Genomic DNA, 21,186 nt, shown 5'->3' on the forward strand with positions numbered 1-21,186 from the left:
TCACCAACCATGAAAATTCAATTATTCCTTGAAGACAGATCATTCCGGATGTTCCATACTGCATTTATTCACTTTCATTGCTTACTTTCTTAAACTAAAGTACATTTCCTTACTTAGCTTAAGTGCATTCTGATTTGTTTCCAGAACCCTCGATACACAACTTGCTTAGGGTTAACACAGGCCCCTTCTTATTGCCAGATGCTGGATCCTATCCTTAGGCTTCATCATCCTGTATTGCTGTGCTGTATGGTAGACCAGTAGTTCCTAAATTTTGGATAAGAATCACTTTGAGTGTATATTAGCCAGCTTTTCATTGCTTTCACTAATATACCTGACAACAATAACTTAGAGGAGACAAGATTTAGTTTGGTTCTTGGTTTCAGAGAATTCAGTCTACCGTCAGCTATGTTCAGCTGATTCCTTTGCTTTGGACCTCAAGTGAAAGAGAACATCATGGCAATAGTGCATGGTAGAGGAGAGTTGCTCATATCAGGGAAGCTGGAAGGAGTGAGAGAGAAAGAGAGGAAAGTGCCAGAGAGAAAATGCACCCGTTCAAGACACTGATCTACTTCTTCCAACTAGTCCCATCTCGCAGTAGTCCATCTAGTCATCGGTGGATTAATCCATTGGTTAGTTAATCCACTGGTGAGGTCTTAGTCTTCATGATCTAGTCATTGTCCAAGAGCCCCACCTTTGAACCTTGTGGCATTAGGAAACATGCAATTGGCGTGTGAGCTTTTGGGGGGCATTTGAGATCCAACCCATAACAATGCTTGTTAAATATGCAAATTCCATGTTCACATCCCTAGAGGTTCAGATTCAACAGGACTGGATTGGGGTCTATGAATCTGCATTATTGAGGCAAACCAGACGGCTCTGGTGCAGGTGGCCTTCAGATCACACTGGCAACAATCCTTGAACTTCCTGCCTTCAGTCTATGTCATACTTTCTGGGTCCTTGTCCCTTCTGTATTTTCTTTTCTTAGTCTGTGAGTCATCCTTCTTTAACCATTCTTTTTCCATTCATTCTTAGTCCACAACCTCTCAGGAGGAAATTCATCCATTCACAGGGTATCAACTCTATGCCAAGCAACTTCAGCTGGTGGCATAAGCTCCCTCCTCTCTTTTGGACCTTAGAACTGCATTTCCATGTTTCTACCTGGTGCCTCAGACACATCGTGTCTCTAATTTAATGTAGTTAGAATCCTAAGACCTTGCTTATTCACCAATATACTGAGAGACAGGAGCATCCAGTTAGTCACAGAAATGGAAAACACATGATTTTAACTCCCCCCCCCTTACATCATGCCCATTTATGAACTTAGCAGTTCAGCCCTCACCTCTCTCCCCACTGCTTCCCAAGTGTGGACTCTGGTGGATCTAAGTTGTTTGGGTGACTTTATTTGCTTCCATGATGTATTGGGTCCCATGAACCTCATTTCAAACTTACATACTCAACATCAGAACTGATCTTATCATTTCTCTGCTGATAAATCTTGGCATAGTCACCGTTATCCTTAAAATAGCATGCACACCCATTCTCATGTCCTTAGAGGGGCTGTACAGTCTCTCCAGTTCACCCAGCCCTTTCTCCCACTACTTCTTTATCTCTCCTGTGCTCCTCTTCCCCCATCCTTTCTAACTTCAGCCTCACCAGCACTCTGCTCCTTCTCTTCTGTTTCCTAGGTCAGGAGTCTTTACTTAGCTTGCTCAGGCAGATGTCACTCCATGGTTATCTCCTTATTTGTCTTCTGTCAAAGTCCAGCTCTTCAATGGGAAGAATGAAACTTTAGCCACTGCTACCACCTGGCCCCATGTTGTCCTAACACCACACATGCTTATAGAAGGAGCACAGAAAAAACAAAGGGTGCATGAATAAACGAGCGAAGCCTTACCTGAACATGGCAAGACAGAAGTGATTATCCCTAATTGATTAACCAGAGACTGGGCTCATTCCTTTAGTTATTAGAAATATTTAGTTATTACATTGTGTCCTTGTTCAGATTTCCTTTTAGATTGTACATTTCAGAAGAAAAAGAATGGAGTTTTATTTATCTTGGTCTTCCCAGCCTCTCATGCCTAAAATGTCCTCCAGATTGTTAGATAAATGACAAGCATAGAAAAAGCATTTTTTTTTTCCTGCTTCTCTGGGAAAAAATGGGAAAACTTTCCTTGGAGCAAGTAATGTAATGAGTCCTGCACTATCCTAGGTGCTGACGTGGAAGACTGGGTAGTTTACAGACTTCATACCTGGATCTGCCCGCTGTTGCTTTCAGTCCTCCAGGTCCCCAGTTCCTTTAATGTGATCTATCACCAGTAGAACTGGAATTGTGTGAGTGCATGTGACATCTCTCTGATAGCTTATCTTTAGTGTGCTTTCCACTTTTTTTTTTTTTTTTTTTGTGGTGCTGGGGATCGAACCCAGGGCCTTGCAAGCACTCTACCAACTGAGCTACCTCCCCAGCCCTGCTTTCCACTTTTAACTGAATTTCCACCCAAAAGGCGCCGAAATGCAACCAACCCACGGGGGCTGCACATGGGAGCAAAGTGAGCGGGGCCTCCTAACCGTGCTCTGTGTTTCACCTTCTCTTCCCACAGGGTGAAGAAGCTGAAGGAGACTCTGGTGGCCGTGCAGCAGCTGGATAAGAACATGAGCAGCCTGAGGACGTGGCTCGCTCACATCGAGTCGGAGCTGGCCAAGCCCGTCGTCTACGATTCCTGTAACTCCGAAGAAATACAGAGAAAGCTTAATGAGCAGCAGGTAAAACTGAAGACGCTCGAGGTGAAATTAACCATGCCATGGAACACCTGTCCTCCTGGCTAGGCTCCTGAGTGGGAGTGAGAGGGTGACTCCGGGTGGGAGGCCAGGAGGGGCATAGGCAGGGCTGAGGAGGAAAGGAGACTTTGTGTAGGAAAGTGTCAGGGCAAACAGTTCCCAGGTCACTGCAGAGCTGGCTCTTAGTGTTGTGGTCACTGGTCCTCCAAGGACCCATTCTAAGATGGTAGCAGGTGAGGTTGAGATGTGGGTCACTAGCCTGCTACCTGAGACTTGGAAAGGAGCTCTTTCTTTCAATGTGCAGCGTTTGGGGAAAGATTGCAGTGTGTGCTTAGAATGTTCAAAGTTTTGTTCTGCAAGGATTGATTGCACAGCCTTTAGGCCACACACAGTGAGGTCACTTTCACGTAAGTAGTAAAGAGCACTTCTCATTGGCAAACAATGTGTGATCTGGCAAAGCAGAAGGGATGAGCCTTAAAATGCACACAGGAGAAATATTTGCCACTCACTCCCTACAGTATGCTACTGTATTAAACTCCAGTTGCCAGTCACGAACACCATGCATTCCTCATCAGAAGTCTTGTTGCTTTGTCTTCAGGTTGCTTTTGAAAATTTTACCCAGACTCTGGTTCCTTCTGTTACATTTAGGCCATTATAGGCAAATTGCTAAACTTAACAACATCACAAAATGTAAATAGTACTTAGTTTTAGTTTTAAAATCTAGGAAATAGGTAATATATGTACTATATTTTCTTTACATTCAACCTAAGCCAATGAGAATAGGTGCTAAAGTATAGTTGTTTAAATATTAAAATTAGCATTGCATCTAAAACCTTTTTGATAGCAGGATATTTTTCAATTTTTATAAAATAAAAATAGGCAGGTGTGGCAGTAAACACCTATAATCCCAGCAACTTGGAGATTGAGGTAGGCAAGCCTCAGCAACTTCACAACACCCTCACTCAAAAACCAAACCAAACCAAGCAAACTCTCTCCACGCACCCCCTCTCTCACACACACATGCACACACACACACACACACACAACTTAACAATGAGAATAGCTAGGGAAGGCAAGTCTAAGATTAGAATTCTCTAAAGGATCCTGATGTTTGAGATTTTGATGATTGCACTGTGAGGGTTATAGTTTTCTTCCAGTTCCCCCAATTCCTTTGAAAAAATACAGTATTGATGTGTTTTAGTAATGAGGATGAAAGTGCTAATGTCCAGTGTTGTCATTTAGTGAATGTATGAAAACCAAAACAGTATCTAGTTAAGTGTGGCAAATTGTTCCTATGCATTTGTAGCTCAACCTACTTCTAAGTCTCCAATAAAATGATGGTAAATGAAGGAAAGAAGGTCAAAACCCACAATGGTAAATAGAACAGGAGAGAATATGATAGAGGTGACAGACAGACAATGGAATGTTGAAAGACAGAAAATGAATAGGTGAATACTGATGGCGCTGGCAGAAGGGAGAGTAGAGAAGATTGATTATGCCACAGAGTTCCAAGTAGGGCACAGAATGGAGATCAGGTAAAGCTGAGCTGGGTTGTCTGGGGAGCTGCGAGGTGGGACGTTGTTTATTCAGGATTGATGAGACTGGCAGAGCCCCCTTAGCCCAGAAAACGCTGCTTCCTGGACTCTGGCAGAAGACCAGAGGATAACCCTCAGGAGAAGACAACCCAAGGGACTTGGGAGTGGGGGATCAGGACACCATCAGGCTGGAGTTGGTAATTAAAAGTAGTGAAGATGAAGTTGGCAGCCAGCCTTCTTTCCCAGCTGGGCTCCGGCAGTGTCAGGAGCCAGGCTTACACCCCAGCAGGAGACTGGAGCAGTCACTGCAGAGAAATGGACCCCTACAAGGGAAACACCCTCAGGTGTGATACTTACAGGCACCCCGCAAAGGCCACACCCACCCACCTTGCTGATTGGCTGGCTTGGCTTAGACTCCACTTCCTGTGGCTGACTCCTTCTCAGGGACGTGTGGGTAGGCAAGAATCTCTATAGTTTAAGAAAGCTTCTATCTCCTGCATTGAAAGAAAAAGTTCAAAATAAATGGGGAGCAGGCTGAAGAAAGGAAGAATCAAAGGGAACACATTATAGAGAGAGAAAGATATTTTATTTTTTTATAAAAATTCTCATAGAAATTAGAGATTTGCATTCAAAAAAGAAGAGGATGCCATTGTTATGTTTTAAAAAAGAAATTTTCAGAATTGAGAACATCTCCTACAAAGTAAAACAAAAAGATACATCTTAAAAATATGAGAGAAATATAATAAAATTAAAGAATTAATCCAGGAGTTTCAAAATTCAGTTCAGTTATTCCATAGAATTCCCAAAAAAGATTTTTTTTAATGGAGAAATTATCAAAGTGCTAGTATATATAAAAAATGTAAAACAGACACTTCTATATCATAGTGGCCTGACAAGTATCCAGGAAAAATTAAAACAAAGCAAAACCATCCCAGGCACTACATTATAAAATGGCCACATCTGAAAGATAAAGAGAAGAACTTTAAGATTTCCAGGGTGAAAAAACTTTGACTTCTCCCAAACAACAACTGGAAGCTTGGAGACTATGGTGCACTGCCTTCAAAGGCTGAGAAAGAGCTTGGCGTGGCATGCATGCCTGTAATTCCAGACTCGAGAGGCTGAGGCGGGAGGATCATGAGTTCAAGATTGGCCTCAGTAACATAGTGAGACCCTGTCATAAAAAATAAAAAGGGCTGGGGTGTGACTCAGTGGTGAGGCACCTGTGGGTTCAGCCCTTGGTTCAATCCCCAGCCCTGGGGTGGCAGGGTGGGGAACTGAAAAAATAGTTTGTAATTTACAATTTTGTATATCCTTCCATTTAATAAACAATAATTTACCTCCTACGCACCATTTAGAGGAAGCTAATGAAAGATATTCCACATATACTACATAAAGGGGAAAGAAAGCTCAAGAGAAAGAAAAATGGAATGCTATTCATCCTTAAAGGAGAATGAAATCCTGTCATTTGTAGTAAAATAGATGAAACTGGAGGACGTTATGTCAAGTGAAATAAGTCAAAAACAGACAGACAAATACTGCTTGCTTTTTCTCATATGTGGAAATTAAAAAAAAAAAAAACAAAAGTCACCTGAATGTAGAGTAGTCATTGCTGGAGGTTGGGAAGTGGAGGTGGAGAGTGTGTGAAAGGAGGTGGGATTTGATCATGGTGCACCGTATGCATGTATTGAAGCATTTCATTGAACCCTATTCATATGTACAATTAATACATGCTAATCAAACATAAAAAAAATTTTTAAAGGGAATTTCCAGGATGATGGTGAAGGAAGTATCTGATGACAGGTGACCTATAGCCCAGTGAGCTGTGGCCAGATTGGAGCAGGGGAGAGGTGCTTGAAGAGGGAAGTTTCCAAGAAGGACAGCAATGGAACTGCATCACCTGCTGGACCAGGGCATTTACTAGTCCAGTAGGAGAGAGAATAGAAACAAGCAATGTACATTTGAGAGAGACAGGATTGTTCATTCTAGAGAAACAGAATTTTTATGTAAGAAAAGAAAACTTCCCTATGTGAAATTTTTGTGTTTCTTTCTCCAGTGTACTTAATTCTTACAGAATTAATTGGGTAGAACTACAGACTTGAGGTATAGACATGAGATGGCTTTAGGAAACACTTTGTCAAATTTCTCTGTTATAGGAAAAGAAAAATTAATCCAGAGATTTATGTGAACTTTTTTTTCGTACTGGTGATTGGACCCAGGGACATTCTACCATTGAGTTGCATCCCAGTCCTTTCTTTACTTTTTAGTTTGAGAAAGTGTCCTGCTAAGTGGCTTAGGGCCTTGCTAAGTTGCTGAGACTGGCCTCAAACTTGAGATAACCTGTCTCAGCCTCCCAAGTTGCTGGGATTGTACAGGTGCATGCCACCATACCTATCCTTATGTGACCATTTGAAGCCATATTGTGAATGGAGGTTAAGACTAAGGTTAAAATATTATTTGGTATTAGGATTCACATATATAATAATATTTCACATAATAATATTTCAAATTATTATATTTCATATATATTACTATAAAACCATTCAAGTTTACCACTATTATTTAATATATTGATTTTAATAAAAACTTTTGAGTCCTTGGGGAATTTTTGTCAAAATGCTATGCTTTAATTGTGTAGGTTATATTTGTATGACTAACACTTCTTCCAAATGATTATTCTTGTACAAAGACTTCAAATTTACTTGATTTCATCCACAGAAGTCTCTGTATTTTTAAGCACATAATGAGTTTGATTTTTGTAATATTTTATACTGCTAAGATCAACAATCCTTTGATATGCCCTTCCATGTAAGTGTAAGAGACTATGCTAGAAAATGGAAGAGAGTATTTACTAAATGAGAAATATTTTAACATAATTTATTTTCTAACACCTAGTTTATAAAATCTTCAAAAATTAACCAGTTACTATTTTACATTTAAGATGTCAGTCTTTTCATAGACATTATAACATGGTGTTAAGGAGAAAAATGAGAGAAAGAACAACACCAGAATGTAAATTCCAGGTATCTAAGTTGAAGAATTTTTAAAAGAAGAAGCAAGCTGAGCAAATTTAAGAGCTGCACACATTCCAACAAAAAGAAACCATGCTAAGGACATTGGTTAGTAGAACAAGCAGAAAATGGTACCTGCAGTGCTCACTTTTAACAATGGAACACTTACCTATGAAAAGAGATTGTGATAACTTTCCATCGCTATGAAGAAATACCTGAGATAAACAGCTTATAAAGAAGTAAGGTTATTTTGGCATATGGTTTCAGAGATTTCTATCCATGGGCACTTGGCCCTATTACTTTGGACCTGTGATGGCACCATACGTACATCATGGTGTTCGCCTCGTGGTATCCAGGAGGCAAAAAAGAAAAAAGAGGGGAAGAGACTGGAATCCCAATAACATCCCCTTCATGGGCACAACCCCAGTGACCTAACTTCCTTTCTCCAGGCCCCACTTCCTAAAGGTTCCATCACCTTCCAGTAGCACCACTGGCCGCCCACCAAGCCTTTAACACATGGGCCTTTGGGTAACATTCCAGATCTGAATTATAGAAAAACTCATGGAGAAACTAAGGAACATTTTTAATTTACATTCTATGTACTTAACATGAAAGTTCACAAGTAGGAGTTAGGGGAAATTTAATTTCTTGGTTTTTATTCTACATTTAAAATCACACTCTGAGAAAGCTGCTGATAGTAATGTCATGCATGATACAGAACCTAAGGTCCCTTAAACCAAGGCACCTTTTAACAATGTGGCATTAACTGTTTAGAACAGTTTGCAGATCTTTGAAGTTTAAATCACAGTCCTTGAGTACTAGCTATTAATAGGTGCATATGTGTTTCATTGAGTGATTGATCCATTAAAATGGAACCAAAGTCTCTGTACAGTTGAGTTGAGGGTCAGATTTATTTTCCAATCTTAAAGAAGGTAGCTTTACTATTAGTGTAGTCCATTCCATTTGTTCAGTTTCTATTTTGGCGTTGTTCACATAGCCAAAATATTTCTAGATCCATCTTCTCTCTCTGCACCCTTGAGCTGGCTGGATTTCATAAATGAGGCTCCAGAAACTTCATTCCATCAAGGAGGTGAAATGCTTGCCCCGGGTTAGCCTACCATTTATCAGGCAGTGAACAGTGTTGTGCTTCTGTCCACGTGTGTGGTATTTGGGAATAAAGCATGCTGCATTCCCTTGCAGGAGCTTCAGAGAGACATAGAGAAGCACAGTACTGGTGTTGCCTCCGTCCTCAACCTGTGTGAAGTCCTGCTACATGACTGTGATGCTTGCGCCACGGATGCCGAGTGTGACTCCATTCAGCAGGCTACACGAAACCTGGACCGGCGGTGGAGAAACATCTGTGCCATGTCCATGGAAAGGAGGCTCAAGTGAGCTGGGGTGTTCAGTTAGGGAAGAGCAAAGACCAAAAAGGAAAAAATAAAAGAACCCAGAGTGTCTATGGCTCACTATTTCACTTTGGTTACAATGTCCAAAAATATCCTTGGCTTCCCAAACGTGCCGCCATCTACATTTAGTTGGGAAAATAAGTAGGTGTAACGGGAATATATAAATATAACATGCCAAGTTGTGTCTGACCTAAGCAATTAAATGTCATACAGAATAATAAAAACATAGCCTTGCCATGCAGAATAACTTTACTGAATTTGTGGTTTTGAAAAAGTATCATTCTTTTACTAAAAATTACATAAATGAAGAGACACATTCTTCATCTTTAAGCCCTTTGAAACTTAGGGTGGTAGAAACCTGTGATGTGTTATTATAACATTATTGTAATGACTTAAAACACACAATCACTGCGCTCTCTGGTGACTCTTGAAAGCTTGATATTTATCTTGCTGTCATAGACTGACTTTGGGGTGAGTTGAAGTTGCACTTAGCAGGTTTTCAAACCTGTTATATTTTAGTGGATCAACAGCACCAACACGTTGAATTTCTAAATTTCCTTGCAAACATTCATGGCAGCTCATGTTATATGCTTATAATATTCAATTTGACTAATTCCAAATCCAGAGCTGCAGGGAGTGCTTTTAAAAAAAAAAAGAAGAAGAAGAAGAAAAAAAGGAAAGAAACAGCTGCTTTATTTTAGCCCAAACATTTGTTTCGCTCCCTCTGGTCAGTTTGGCTCAAGGCATGGTTATTGTTTGGCACAGCACTTGCTTATTTGGGCACTGTTAATCCTGTTGCAGGCATCAGACAGGGTTCTGGATCATAAACAGTCTTAAACAATGGGAATCTGTTCCTTCATTTTCTATCTCAGAATTGAAGAGACATGGAGATTGTGGCAGAAGTTTCTGGATGACTATTCTCGGTTTGAAGATTGGCTGAAGATTTCAGAAAGGACAGCAGCTTTCCCTAGCTCCTCTGGGGTGCTATATACAGTTGCCAAGGAAGAACTAAAGAAATTTGAGGTGACTTAGAATTCCAAATATATAACTCTTATTTTGCTGTTAAAGTAGCCAGCTAGGATTTGGTGTCCAAGACATAAACTAACTCCCCACCCACACACTATTTGTTCAAATAGCTGTGTGACTGACTTTGTGGCCACTTGCTAGTATTGCCCCATAAGTAGCCAAACAAGTGGGTAAAGGAAGTCTTTATTTTCATTTCAGATAATGAAGAATTACAAACAAAGTAATAATAAAAAGAAATTCTATTACAAAACAAGTCTTGTGTTTTGTAATAATGTCTTGGCATTATTTTTATTTCAAAATTCTTCACAATCACCTGTTTTTTCTGAAATTACAGTATGATGGTGTTCCATACTACAAAAATTCACCTTCTACATGTATTTTCTTAATATTTTTCTTTTACTGAATTGAAATGCATGTGCATACCTATGGGTAATTTTAATCATTGATAAGGTAGGGTTGGTTCCAGAATTGAATAGAACATTTTCATTATAAAATCATGCCCTTTTTTAAATTCATTTTTTAAAATGTGTTCTTTTGAGTTACACATGACAGTAGAGTATATTTTGATCTATTTATACAAATGTGGAATACATCTTGTTCTATTTAGGATCCCAGTCTTGTGGTTGTACATGATAGGGAGATTCATATTTATGTATGCACATAGGAAAGTTAAGTCTTTCCTATTTCCTGTCCACCTTCCCTTCCCTTCATTATAACTCTTTTCTAATCACACAACAAAGACCAGTGCCTACTTGACTCATCGACTTTTTAATTACATGAAGATAAAAATAGCATTAGTGTAATTATATTCATAAAGGACTCATTTAATAATTGATTCCATCTCCTCGCCTGTTTGCACAATCTTGAATGCATTTAATCACTGTAACAACACAAAACTCCAACTTCTCAGCTGCGTCTGATCTTCCCAAAGCCTGGACATAGCCTAAAATGGACCATTTTTTAAATTTGGAGTTTCTTTTCTCTTAGGTTCCCACTGATAAGCAGAGGTATACTCACATATGCTGAAAACAAACAGTTCTAATGCTTTCTTATCATTTCTAATTCTGCCCCAACCTTCTCAAGATGTTTAGAAATAAGATTTTGAAAATCTAAGCAAGTCCAACAGGGTTCATTTTTACCTTCCAACTTCAGTTAACCAGACCTTTACTGAGGCTTATGATGGGAAATACAAAGTTTGCTTTGTGACAGCTATGTGAATCTATAAAAATGTTCAATTAAGGTATGAAAAAAAATGAGTTGCTCTATCTAGATTTATATGAAACTATACCACTAAATTCCAGGAAAAATGTTGCACATAAATGTTTTCCCTTAGAAAACTTCTGGTAAAGAGCCACGATAAATGGCAGTAGGTTTCAGGTCAGTCTGATGCAGGGCTACTGTCCTGTGTCTCATTGAACTTAGCTTCAATAAGGGCAAAACCCATTATAATTGGCTTATGCTACAAAGAAGATTATATAAGATCCTTCTTGATGCTATTTTAGACTCAGATTTTATAGCGAAAGTTACCAGTGTAGTCAGTTCCTCTAATGATTGACTCAATCATGTATCATTAATTGTGTAGTGAATTTTCTGAAGAGATAGAAATAAGTCAAAGAAAGAAAAGTTTGCTTCAGAATAGTCCTTAGCCTGTTCCATGGCATAAATGTTTGAGAGAGACCTGAATGTGCTAGGTACCTCTCCTGAGTAATTTCCCACCACCCCAGTGACCAACCTAGACTTCTAGTAACAGCAAAGCCAAACTTGCCTTACCCTTTCTTCACTGGAGAATAACTTAAAATTTTATAGAACTGCAGATTAAAATTACTAGGATGGAGGCTCTTAAGGCAACTCTCGGAAGGAAAACCATTTACAAGGCAGAATCATGATAGATGCACAATATGAAGAGCCAAGGAAAACAGAATTTCAGAATTTAGATGAGTAGAGTCCAATTCATTAATTGTAAATTTTTTGGTCTAATGCTAGGATAAAAATCAGTCATAAGTCATACAAATGAACTCGGAAAAAGGAACTTTATTTTATATTGGTCAAATGATTCTTGGCCTATTGTATATTATAGCAACAGAGCAGGTAGGTCTTTAACTGCAAAATCTGTAAAAGGCACATAGCATGGCCTCAAAAGTAACCAGCACTAACATGTTTTATAAAAACTGTGAATAATTCTTGGGAACAACAGAAAAGAAGTAGAGCATGTTCCAATTTTTTTTTTAATGGAAAGTTACTTGTGTTTTATTAAAGTGCTTTTCTTAAAAGTTGGTAACAGCTTGCACTTAGAGGTCCTTTCACAAAGTGTGGTTTGAATTTTATTCCTAATGGACAGCAGAATCGAGGCCACTTCTGAGTTTTTAGGAAACTACATATTTCACAAATAAGCAGTTCTGTTATAGATATCTTTTCTCAGTATCAACTCCATAATTATTGAACATGGGCAACTCACATTTCCCCATGTATATATTTTTATACTGGTTTATTTGGTGAGAAAATTTGTTTTCAGACTGTTAATTATTTTAAAAGCCATATTTTATATATGTGTGTGTGTATGTATATATATATGTTTATGTATCTGTGGACACACACATATATGTATATAGTGTGTGTTTATACACATATACATATGTATGCATACATTTATACTTACATGTACTTTTATTTCCAGATACATGGAGTTATTACTAGTCCCCATTTTCTTTCAGATCTTGATTGGTCCATGCCTTTCCTTAAGCTGGGCTGATCACTTGCTTTCATAAGGGGACGTGTGTCTCCATTGCCAGTGTCCTTTCCCTCTGTCTGTGGCAGCGTCACTTCCATCCTCTGGCTGGGGTGTGTGAAAGGCAGGAGCCATGGCTGACAGTCCCTTGTGGAGCTCCCCCTCTGACTTTGAGCCTCTCTGTGGTCTCAGGCTTTCCAGCGACAGGTCCATGAGAGCCTGACCCAGCTGGAGCTGATCAACAAGCAGTACCGACGCCTGGCCAGGGAGAATCGCACCGATGCTGCCTGCAGCCTCAAGCAGATGGTGCACGAGGGCAACCAGAGATGGGACAACCTGCAGAAGCGCGTCACCTCCATCCTGCGCAGACTCAAGGTTTCCCTCATGCCTTCCCTGACACTTAGAGGCCCAAGGGATGGGACTGGGCCCTCTGAGCACACCCCGAGCAGGATCTCAGGCTGGTGGAAGGTTGGGATGGCAGAAGGGTAGGTGGGGGCAGTGATCCATCCGGGGAAGGGTCCCAGGGTTCTCTTTGCTTGTTGAGAAAATGACTTTCCCGCAGGACGCTGGAACCTGCTGTGCTACCTCAGCATGTCGGCGTGCACTTTTTGATTGCTATTATCTTCCTTCCTCACCCAGCATTTCATTAGCCAGCGCGAGGAGTTTGAGACTGCACGGGACAGCATTCTGGTCTGGCTGACAGAGATGGATCTGCAACTCACTAACATTGAACATTTTTCTGAGTGTGATGTTCAAGCTAAAATAAAGCAACTCAAGGTAACGGATGCATTATTTTTCAAATTATCAATGTGAAGAAAGCACAAAAGAAAGAATTTGTAGACTCTATTGTGAAGATATAATAAAGAACTCTAAAATATTAGTTGATATTGATAACTATTAGTTGATAAATATTCTTCTTGATTGCCGTAAAAAGATCAGAAAACATAAAATATATTCAAAATAAAGAGTACTAGCCAGAGACAACCACCATTAACATATACACTCTTAAATAGTAGCTTGATTACCAGGTGTCAGAGGGCTTTGCTTGTGGTTTTTCTTTTGTTTTGTTTCTCAGACCTACACATAGTTCATCTGACTTCCATGTTCTAGAACAGTGTATGACTTTCTTATGTTAGGATTTCATTCCATGTGTTCTACAATCATAGAAGACAAGTTAATTTTAAATATGTTTTGTATCTTTCACTGTATAATCCAAACATAGTCGCTGGTTAGAAATTTGGACAGGAGGCATGTAGAGTATGTGTAAAGATTTCCTCAAAGGAAACTGCTTAATAAGTTGAACGATTCTCTAGGCAGCTTATTAAAGTTTCTTATTTGTTCTTTTATTGAATTAAAATTTATCACCTTAAATTTGTTCCCAGTGATCTAACTCTTTTGAACCATATATAACAAGTCTAAATAATCCATTTCCTGCTTTAACACTTACATCCTGAAACAAAACAAACACTGAGGAGGATTCGGCTTCTCTGAGTCATGACTGACACATGACTACATCATACGATATCAGTCAGAATGTCATATTGGGCCATTGGTCTGATGGTGAATCAGCAGAGCTATTAACTTGAGGATGGGTTCAACTATTTTTCCCCTCTTCTCTTCCCATACAGTTTATGGTGGTAAATTTTAGTATCAAAGGTTCTTTTCTGATATTTCCATGTCTGCCTTCTATTCTGGCTTAAAATCTTATGTTTATATTTAGAGGATTATAGCCTCTTGGCCTGTCATCGTATATGGTAAATCGAATATCCCCCTCCATGAGAAATGTTTTTCTAATGTAATGAGAAATGTGTGTCTCAGAATTATTTTATATCAATGAGAGCAACGAAAGAAATCACATGGGATTTATGCTCCCTAGGCCTTCCAGCAGGAAATTGCATTGAACCACAACAAGATTGAGCAGATAATTGCCCAAGGGGAGCAGCTGATAGAAAAGAGCGAACCCCTGGATGCAGCAGTCATCGAAGAGGAACTGGATGAACTCCGTCGCTACTGTCAGGAGGTCTTCGGACGTGTGGAGAGATACCACAAGAAGTTGATCCGCCTGCCTGTATGTGACATTACTGCCTTCTTCCACGGTCATTAAATCTAAAGAGAATTAATTATCCGGGGTAAGATAGAATAATGAGGTGGATAAGAGCTCAGACTCTGGAGCCAGGTGCCTGGGTTCCGTCCTAACTTTGACAAGACCGGCTACATCGTTGTAAATTTAGAGCAAGTTATTTACCTTTCTTGCATCAACTTTCCCTGTCTCAACTGTAAAACAGGTTTTGTCACGGTAACGACCCTGTAAAAATGATCATTGTGATCATTAGGTGAGTCAATATCGATAAAGATTTGAAAAGACTACTTACTGCATATCTTCTAGGGAAGATCAAGAAGCTTCTAGAAGAAATAGGGAGATGAAGTGAGCCACGTCAACAGTGGCTCAGCTGATAAGGTTGTGTTTCGGTGAATTTTTTCTTCTGCTTTCCTACTTGCAACCGTAAACACATCCCATCTGCAGAGGTGGTGTTATTCGGATGTTGGGAATCTTCTCTGAGGACAATTATTTTATATTGACCACATAAGGCAAAAAAAAAAAACAAGCTATTAGTAATTTCCTTCTGATACCCATTGTCCAGCAGGCACGTACCAGGTTACCTTGTTTACAGTATCTCATTTAATTTTCTATCATGGTTCTTTGAACAGACTTTATTATTATTCTCATCATACTGGTAATAAAAAGGAGGGTTGTAGATTAATTTATAAGACCTTTGTGAAGTGATGGGAGGAGTCTTACCTGCTGGCTAACAGGAAGTTTGGCTTGGCTGCGCGCTGGGCAAGCGGCCCTCTGGGCTCCAGTGCTGAGGTTGCTGGGAGGTGAGGGCAGTAACTGGAGTTGGCTTCACTTCCCTTCTAGCTGCCAGACGATGAGCATGACCTCTCTGACCGGGAGCTGGAGCTCGATGACTCTGCGGCGCTCTCGGACCTGCGCTGGCAGGACCCGTCTGCGGACGCCCTCTCCCCGCAGCCTTCCTCCAACCCCTCCCTCTCCCTCCCCCAGCCCCTCCGGAGCGAGCGGTCGGGACGGGACACCCCGGCCAGCGTGGACTCCATCCCCCTGGAGTGGGATCATGACTATGACCTCAGTCGTGACCTGGAGTCGGCAGTGTCCAGGACTCTGCCCTCTGAGGATGAAGAGGGTCGGGAAGACAAGGATTTCTACCTCAGGGGAGCTGTTGGCTTATCAGGTAGGAAAAGCCATCCTGTTGCCAGCTTGAGGGATCAAAGGGAATTGATTCTGTGCTAGAAACATGCACCTTTGGCTTCCATGAACCATTTGTCACGAAGGGTGGCGATGTGCCTGTGATGATGGGCACCTGGCCTGGAGCTCTTAGGGGAGGCTTCAGGGAAGGGAGTTTGAGCTGAGACCAGAAGGATGAGAAGCGGTCAGTCAGTGGACCTGGCAAATGTTCAGAGGAGGCGAGAGGAGCTCGGCCCTGTCTTGTGCTTTGGGTCATCTGAAGTTTGTCCGCAATGGCAAGACTGTAGGTTAGGTGGCATGGAGTAGACAAAGAAGAGACCGGAACGACAAAGGCCTGGTTGTAAAGTGGTTGTAAAGGAGTTTGGTTCCTACCCTGAAAGCCATAGGGATCCACAGCAGGGTCTAGAGAGAGATAATCAGGTGCACAGTTTCATATTAGATTGACTAAATACTCTAAGAGGAAAGCACATTGGGCAGAAGAGAGTCCCGAGGGAAGTGTTCTCTAATCCAAAACAGAGACAACACGGTGGTCTGAACTAAGGAGGGAACATTGGGTCTAGGGAGACTTGAAGAGGTGAGAAACCAGGAAGAGAAGCCGCCTCCATAACTACTGTTCAAATCCAGATGGAGGTGGCTTTCAGGCTGGGGCATGTTGGTAAAACTGTGGGTGATCCTGTGCTCTGAGGATCACAAAAGGGAGAAAATACCGTGGGACAGCTAGGCAGGGGAGGCACGGCAGTGAGATGGGGCAGTGCTGAGCTGGGCCGTGTGTGGCCCGATTTTGGGATACTTGTAGAATTCCCAGACGCAACAATCCAGGAGTCGATGCTTGGATCTGAAGCCCAGGACCTGGAAATATAGATGAGCGAGTTATCCACTTGCAAATGGTGATTGTCCCTGAGTGAAGGCAGGGGATTACACAAGAAGCATGTCTAGGGGGAAACGAGAAGGACCAGACTCAAGGAGGAAATAGAGTGAAGGGAGGGACAGAGAAAGAGGTTCATTGTATGGCAGATGAGTAAAAACAGAATAAATCATCGGAAGCTCATTCAGGGCACATGTAAATGCATCTCATGGTCCCCTAAAAGGTCATGGATAATTGGTTCTGTTGGTCTCTGATAGTTCACATCTGGATTTCCAAAACATGACCTTGTTCTAAGAACAAAATGATTTCTGACATTTCCATTTTCTTAATACCAGAGCCCCTTAGCTAGGCATATGTCATCAGAATCAGCACCGTCTAAAATGTTGCCACCTACGTGTGACTCTTGAGTCCTGAAATGAGTTGTGAATGAAAAATGCACTTACACACACACAAATTTCTAAGGCTTACTACAAAGATTATAAAATATTAATATTTATTTTGATTACATGTCATATTTGGATATGTAGGTTCAGTAAAATACAGTATTAAAATTAATTTCATCTGCTTATTACTCTCTACTGTGGCTATTAAACCTCTAGAATTACATGTGTGGTTTACATAGAGAAAATAGAGGTCAGCTCTGTTCTAGAATCTGGGTGGAAATGCCTGTTCTTCCTCTTAACACCTGTTTAAACTTGGATATGTAACTTCATTCCTCTGGATGTCAGTTTTCTTATCTATAAAATGGGAGTAATACCACCAGGCATACTGTCGGGTTTCTGAGAGAATGAATGAGTCCTTAGAACAGTGCCCAGCTCAAAAACTGCTGTCCTTCAACTTGAGTTCTTAGTAGGATTCATTTCTGGAAGTCCCTGGTGAGCGAGCACACTCTCCCCGTGCCATCTGTCTAGAATAACTAACTTCCTCTTTTTCCCTAGGAAAGTTATTTTCCTGCCACAGGGGAATCATGCTTCCAGCACGTAGCCGTCGACTTAGACTGTGCTCTTTTTGCAGATGTAGTGGTCCCTGAAAGCCCCGAGGCCTATGTAAGACTCACAGAAAATGCAATCAGAGATGCCTCTGGTAGGCGTGAAAGGCCAGAGCGAGCCTCCTCTCCCCTGCTGTAACCAGCCTCCTCTCCTAGCACAGCTTCTGGGTCTCTCACAGCTTTGGGGCTGGAGCATGCTAAGGCACAACCTCCCTCAATTCCTGCTGTGCTAGAAAAAAGCAGCCGGTTGACCGACACTGAGAATACAATTTCAGTAATAAGTGCAATGAAATAACTTCCTGGCTTGTCAAATGGTAGTCAGTCTCACTAAGCGTAGACCTCTGATGCCCCTTAACAGCAGGAAACACGAGAGGCAAAGCCAGTCCTCAGCACGGAGCCCGGCACTCCACTTGATGGTGGCAGCGCCAGCTTCTGGGGGTTGCGACCTCCCTCTGGCTGGGTGAGTGACCCGGGCACACCCTCCGTTGAGCCTGCGCATCCCCGAGGTCCCATGTAAGACATGGATGAAACCCTTATTTTTCAGCTCTAAACATAAAACATTTTCATCTAAGGATACTTATAAAATAACATAAAATGAAAATATATTCCACAGTCTCTTGGCCCTTCAATTTCTTAAAGAACAGTCTCTTCCAGGAAAAAAAAAAAAAAAAAAAAAAAAAGAATTAAAGAAAAGGGGAACTGTTTTTACTCAATATTGTGTTAGGCAAATGGCAAATGGCAGTCCAGGGTCAGTAACTGGGGAGGATGGGGACAAGAGTGACATGATATGATCATGGAGTTACTAATCTGCCCTTCCATTTCTAAAGACAAGCAAAAGGACAGGAAGCAAGGTAGCATTGCTGACAGGGTGATTTTCTTAGCAATTCCCAGTGAGAGACCTGGTCTAGGTGTCCTTAGAGGGCTTCTTTTGCAAAAAAATAAATAAATAGATTTAATAGCACTTACTAATACTTCTGCTTTCACCCTGTGCCAGCTCCATTCTGATGATCAGTGTTCTTGTTCCGTTTGAAGACTGCAACACACACACACACACACACACACACACACACAGACTCATGAGTGCAAACACAGACGTGTGCACACACACAGTGTGTCACAACTCTGAGAATGAACCAAGATCTAGGCTATAAGTAAGACCCTGCCTAGATGGAAGTGCTTAGATCTTAACGTTTTCCTAGTTTTGATCAGACTTTAGATAAAAGCAAATCACTGCTAGTTTGATCTCTCCACGTCTATTCTGAGCTAGTCTTTTCTTGGTTAACTTGAATTCATTCTTTAAATCAAATGTCCCAACAACCAGGGCCTTCCGTGGCACTCTGGTCTCCTATGGTGCAGAAAAGGGAAGATAGAGAGCGCATCCTCCTCCTCTGCTTACTAAGTGACCACAGAAGAAGCTAGGGAGGTCACTGCCCCCTGCTTCCGGAGGAGTGCCAGGCACCATTTCAGACTTTTAGAGAGGCCTTCCACTATCTACAGCATTCAGATGTCCGGGGATCATCTGGGAGTGGGAGTGGACACTCAGGGCTATTCAGAATGAACTGCGGAACGCTTTTCAACGTCCACGCTGCTGGCCCTCGAGGGAAGCACACTCACTGGTTTAGTCTCTTGAATGTCTAACCCACCAGCCCTGTAGTACTAAATATGCTTTATAATTACCCCCGACACGCTCCTTCTATGCTGCCCTAGCTGAAATAACTTCTGAAACTTCTCCTTGAATGTCAAACTTAAACGCAGTCAAACAGCATGGTCCCTGAGTATTCTATGGTTGGCACTGCAGGAGATCGCAGCACCCTGGAGTCACAGATCCGACAACTGGACAAGGCTCTGGATGATAGCCGCTTCCAGATGCAGCAAACTGAAAATATTCTCCGCAGCAAAACTCCCACAGGGCCAGAGCTGGACTCCAGCTACAAAGGCTATGTGAGTAACTAACCATCTTGCTCCTGACCTGCACCTGGATCACAGTTCAGTTGCAAAGAACAGTCTGTCTGCAGTGTGAGGACTCTGAGTGTCCTTGAACTCTGGAAGGTGGATTTACAGAACAAAGCCTTGCTGTCTAAGTTACTGTTTGAGTAGAACCTGGTCTGTTTTCAGGTCCTGAGCCCACTTTAATGACCAGCCTGTTCCTTTATACTGAGCACTTAGGAAGATCCTTTAGTTGAATGCAACAAAAGACTTTGGCTCCCAAATGTCATTAGGCATTTATCCAAATTCAACTAATAATTTCTGGACCAAGGTTATCCTGGAAACAGAAGATTTTAGCTAATAGATTACTAATGTGGAATTTTTTAAAGTTCTTTTCCTGGGTTTTTGATTTACTGAATGGCCTTGGGAATCTTTTTCAAATCTGTTTTTTGGGTGTTTTGTTTTGTTTTGTTTTGTTTTTTTAGTCCTAGGGATAGAACCCGAGCCGTGTGCATGCTAGGCGAGTGCTCTGCCACTGAGCTACACCTCCAGCCCTATCCTCTGTGCCTAGTGTGCTCATTCTGGACAAAGTAATTGCAATTGTTGTGACTCACAAGAGGGATTTGGGGAAAAGACAGCAGGGGATTATGTATATTACCAATTTTATTTGTGCAACAATTAGCTATGTATCTTATCTCTCATAACTTTACTTATGATGCTTCAGTTACTCATCAAGTCATTCTCTTCCTCCGTATACTCAAGCAAGATAATTTTCGAGTAAATCTCTTACCTGCCCCATATCATCTTTTACATTTAAAAGACTTCTCAGTAAAAAGAAAGAAAAAGTAATTTATCTAATTACAATTCGCAAGTACTACTTTTTGAAACTAGGGAAGAAACTCTTCTAGCAATAAATGTTGATATTAATGTCCTTATGATTACTTCTATTATAGTAAAAGCCTGCCTTTAAATATATAATGTAATTTTATGATGATCATGCTGGTATCACTGAAATTGCACTTAACCTCAATCAAAAGTAATCGAAGCAGCTCAACAGCATTGTTATCTGTTTTAAGGGCTTTGATAGAGAGTGTTATGATCTGTACACAGGATGCCTTGAAGTGATTTATCCTTTTAATATTGGAATATTATTGATGATATTAAAATGGATCTGGCAGCTTTTCCTTTGATTTTAGAATTCGGTCCCTTGTTACCTATTAAACATTGCCTAAATTTCCTTGTAAAACAACCGACTTCAGTATTGCTTTATACTTTCAAGTATTTCAATCATTTAATGCAGAAATGTCCTCATGAGATTTGTGGTAATGTGAGTGTTTCCACATTTCAGTTTAAGAAAGAGAAACAGAGAGCAACTTGCCAAAAATTATATATTGCCTTGCCAACTGAGGCTCTGAATTTTAAGTCCCAGATTGATTTAATCTGTTCTGATTTAGGGATTTAAAAGAAATTCTGAGGGCTTCTCCTGCCAATCACGTATGCAGAGCCAATCTCGAAGGCATTGCTTTTGGTGTCATGTGAATCTGTGGCTTGTTGAGAGAGCATGGTTTTGAACTTTGCCTATTTTTAGTGGAGTGGCACAGAAAAGTCTGGCCACTGCCCTCCCTGGGAGTACATAGGTGTCTCCCTGGAAGCGCTTGTCCTTGGGA

At 41.0% G+C, this 21,186-nt stretch overlaps 1 protein-coding gene across 14 annotated transcripts in view; it reads left to right on the forward strand.

Moving 5' to 3' along the window:
- Positions 1 to 21,186, forward strand: part of Syne1 (spectrin repeat containing nuclear envelope protein 1) — a 443,098-nt gene that overhangs the window by 403,212 nt on the left and 18,700 nt on the right. For 9 of the 14 annotated variants that reach the window (XM_047557257.1, XM_047557246.1, XM_047557248.1 and 6 more), the window contains 9 exons: positions 2,598 to 2,760; positions 8,519 to 8,706; positions 9,597 to 9,747; positions 12,668 to 12,850; positions 13,115 to 13,252; positions 14,352 to 14,543; positions 15,396 to 15,726; positions 17,620 to 17,688; positions 19,392 to 19,534. In XM_047557257.1, the coding sequence (XP_047413213.1) occupies positions 2,598 to 2,760; positions 8,519 to 8,706; positions 9,597 to 9,747; positions 12,668 to 12,850; positions 13,115 to 13,252; positions 14,352 to 14,543; positions 15,396 to 15,726; positions 17,620 to 17,688; positions 19,392 to 19,534 (1,558 nt within the window). The remainder of the gene's footprint in view (positions 1 to 2,597; positions 2,761 to 8,518; positions 8,707 to 9,596; positions 9,748 to 12,667; positions 12,851 to 13,114; positions 13,253 to 14,351; positions 14,544 to 15,395; positions 15,727 to 17,619; positions 17,689 to 19,391; positions 19,535 to 21,186) is intronic. The other 5 variants (XM_047557258.1, XM_047557252.1, XM_047557253.1 and 2 more) reach the window with 2 other exon arrangements.

Source organism: Sciurus carolinensis, chromosome 7 (genome assembly GCF_902686445.1).
Source record: "Sciurus carolinensis chromosome 7, mSciCar1.2, whole genome shotgun sequence".
Taxonomy (NCBI): domain Eukaryota; kingdom Metazoa; phylum Chordata; class Mammalia; order Rodentia; family Sciuridae; genus Sciurus; species Sciurus carolinensis.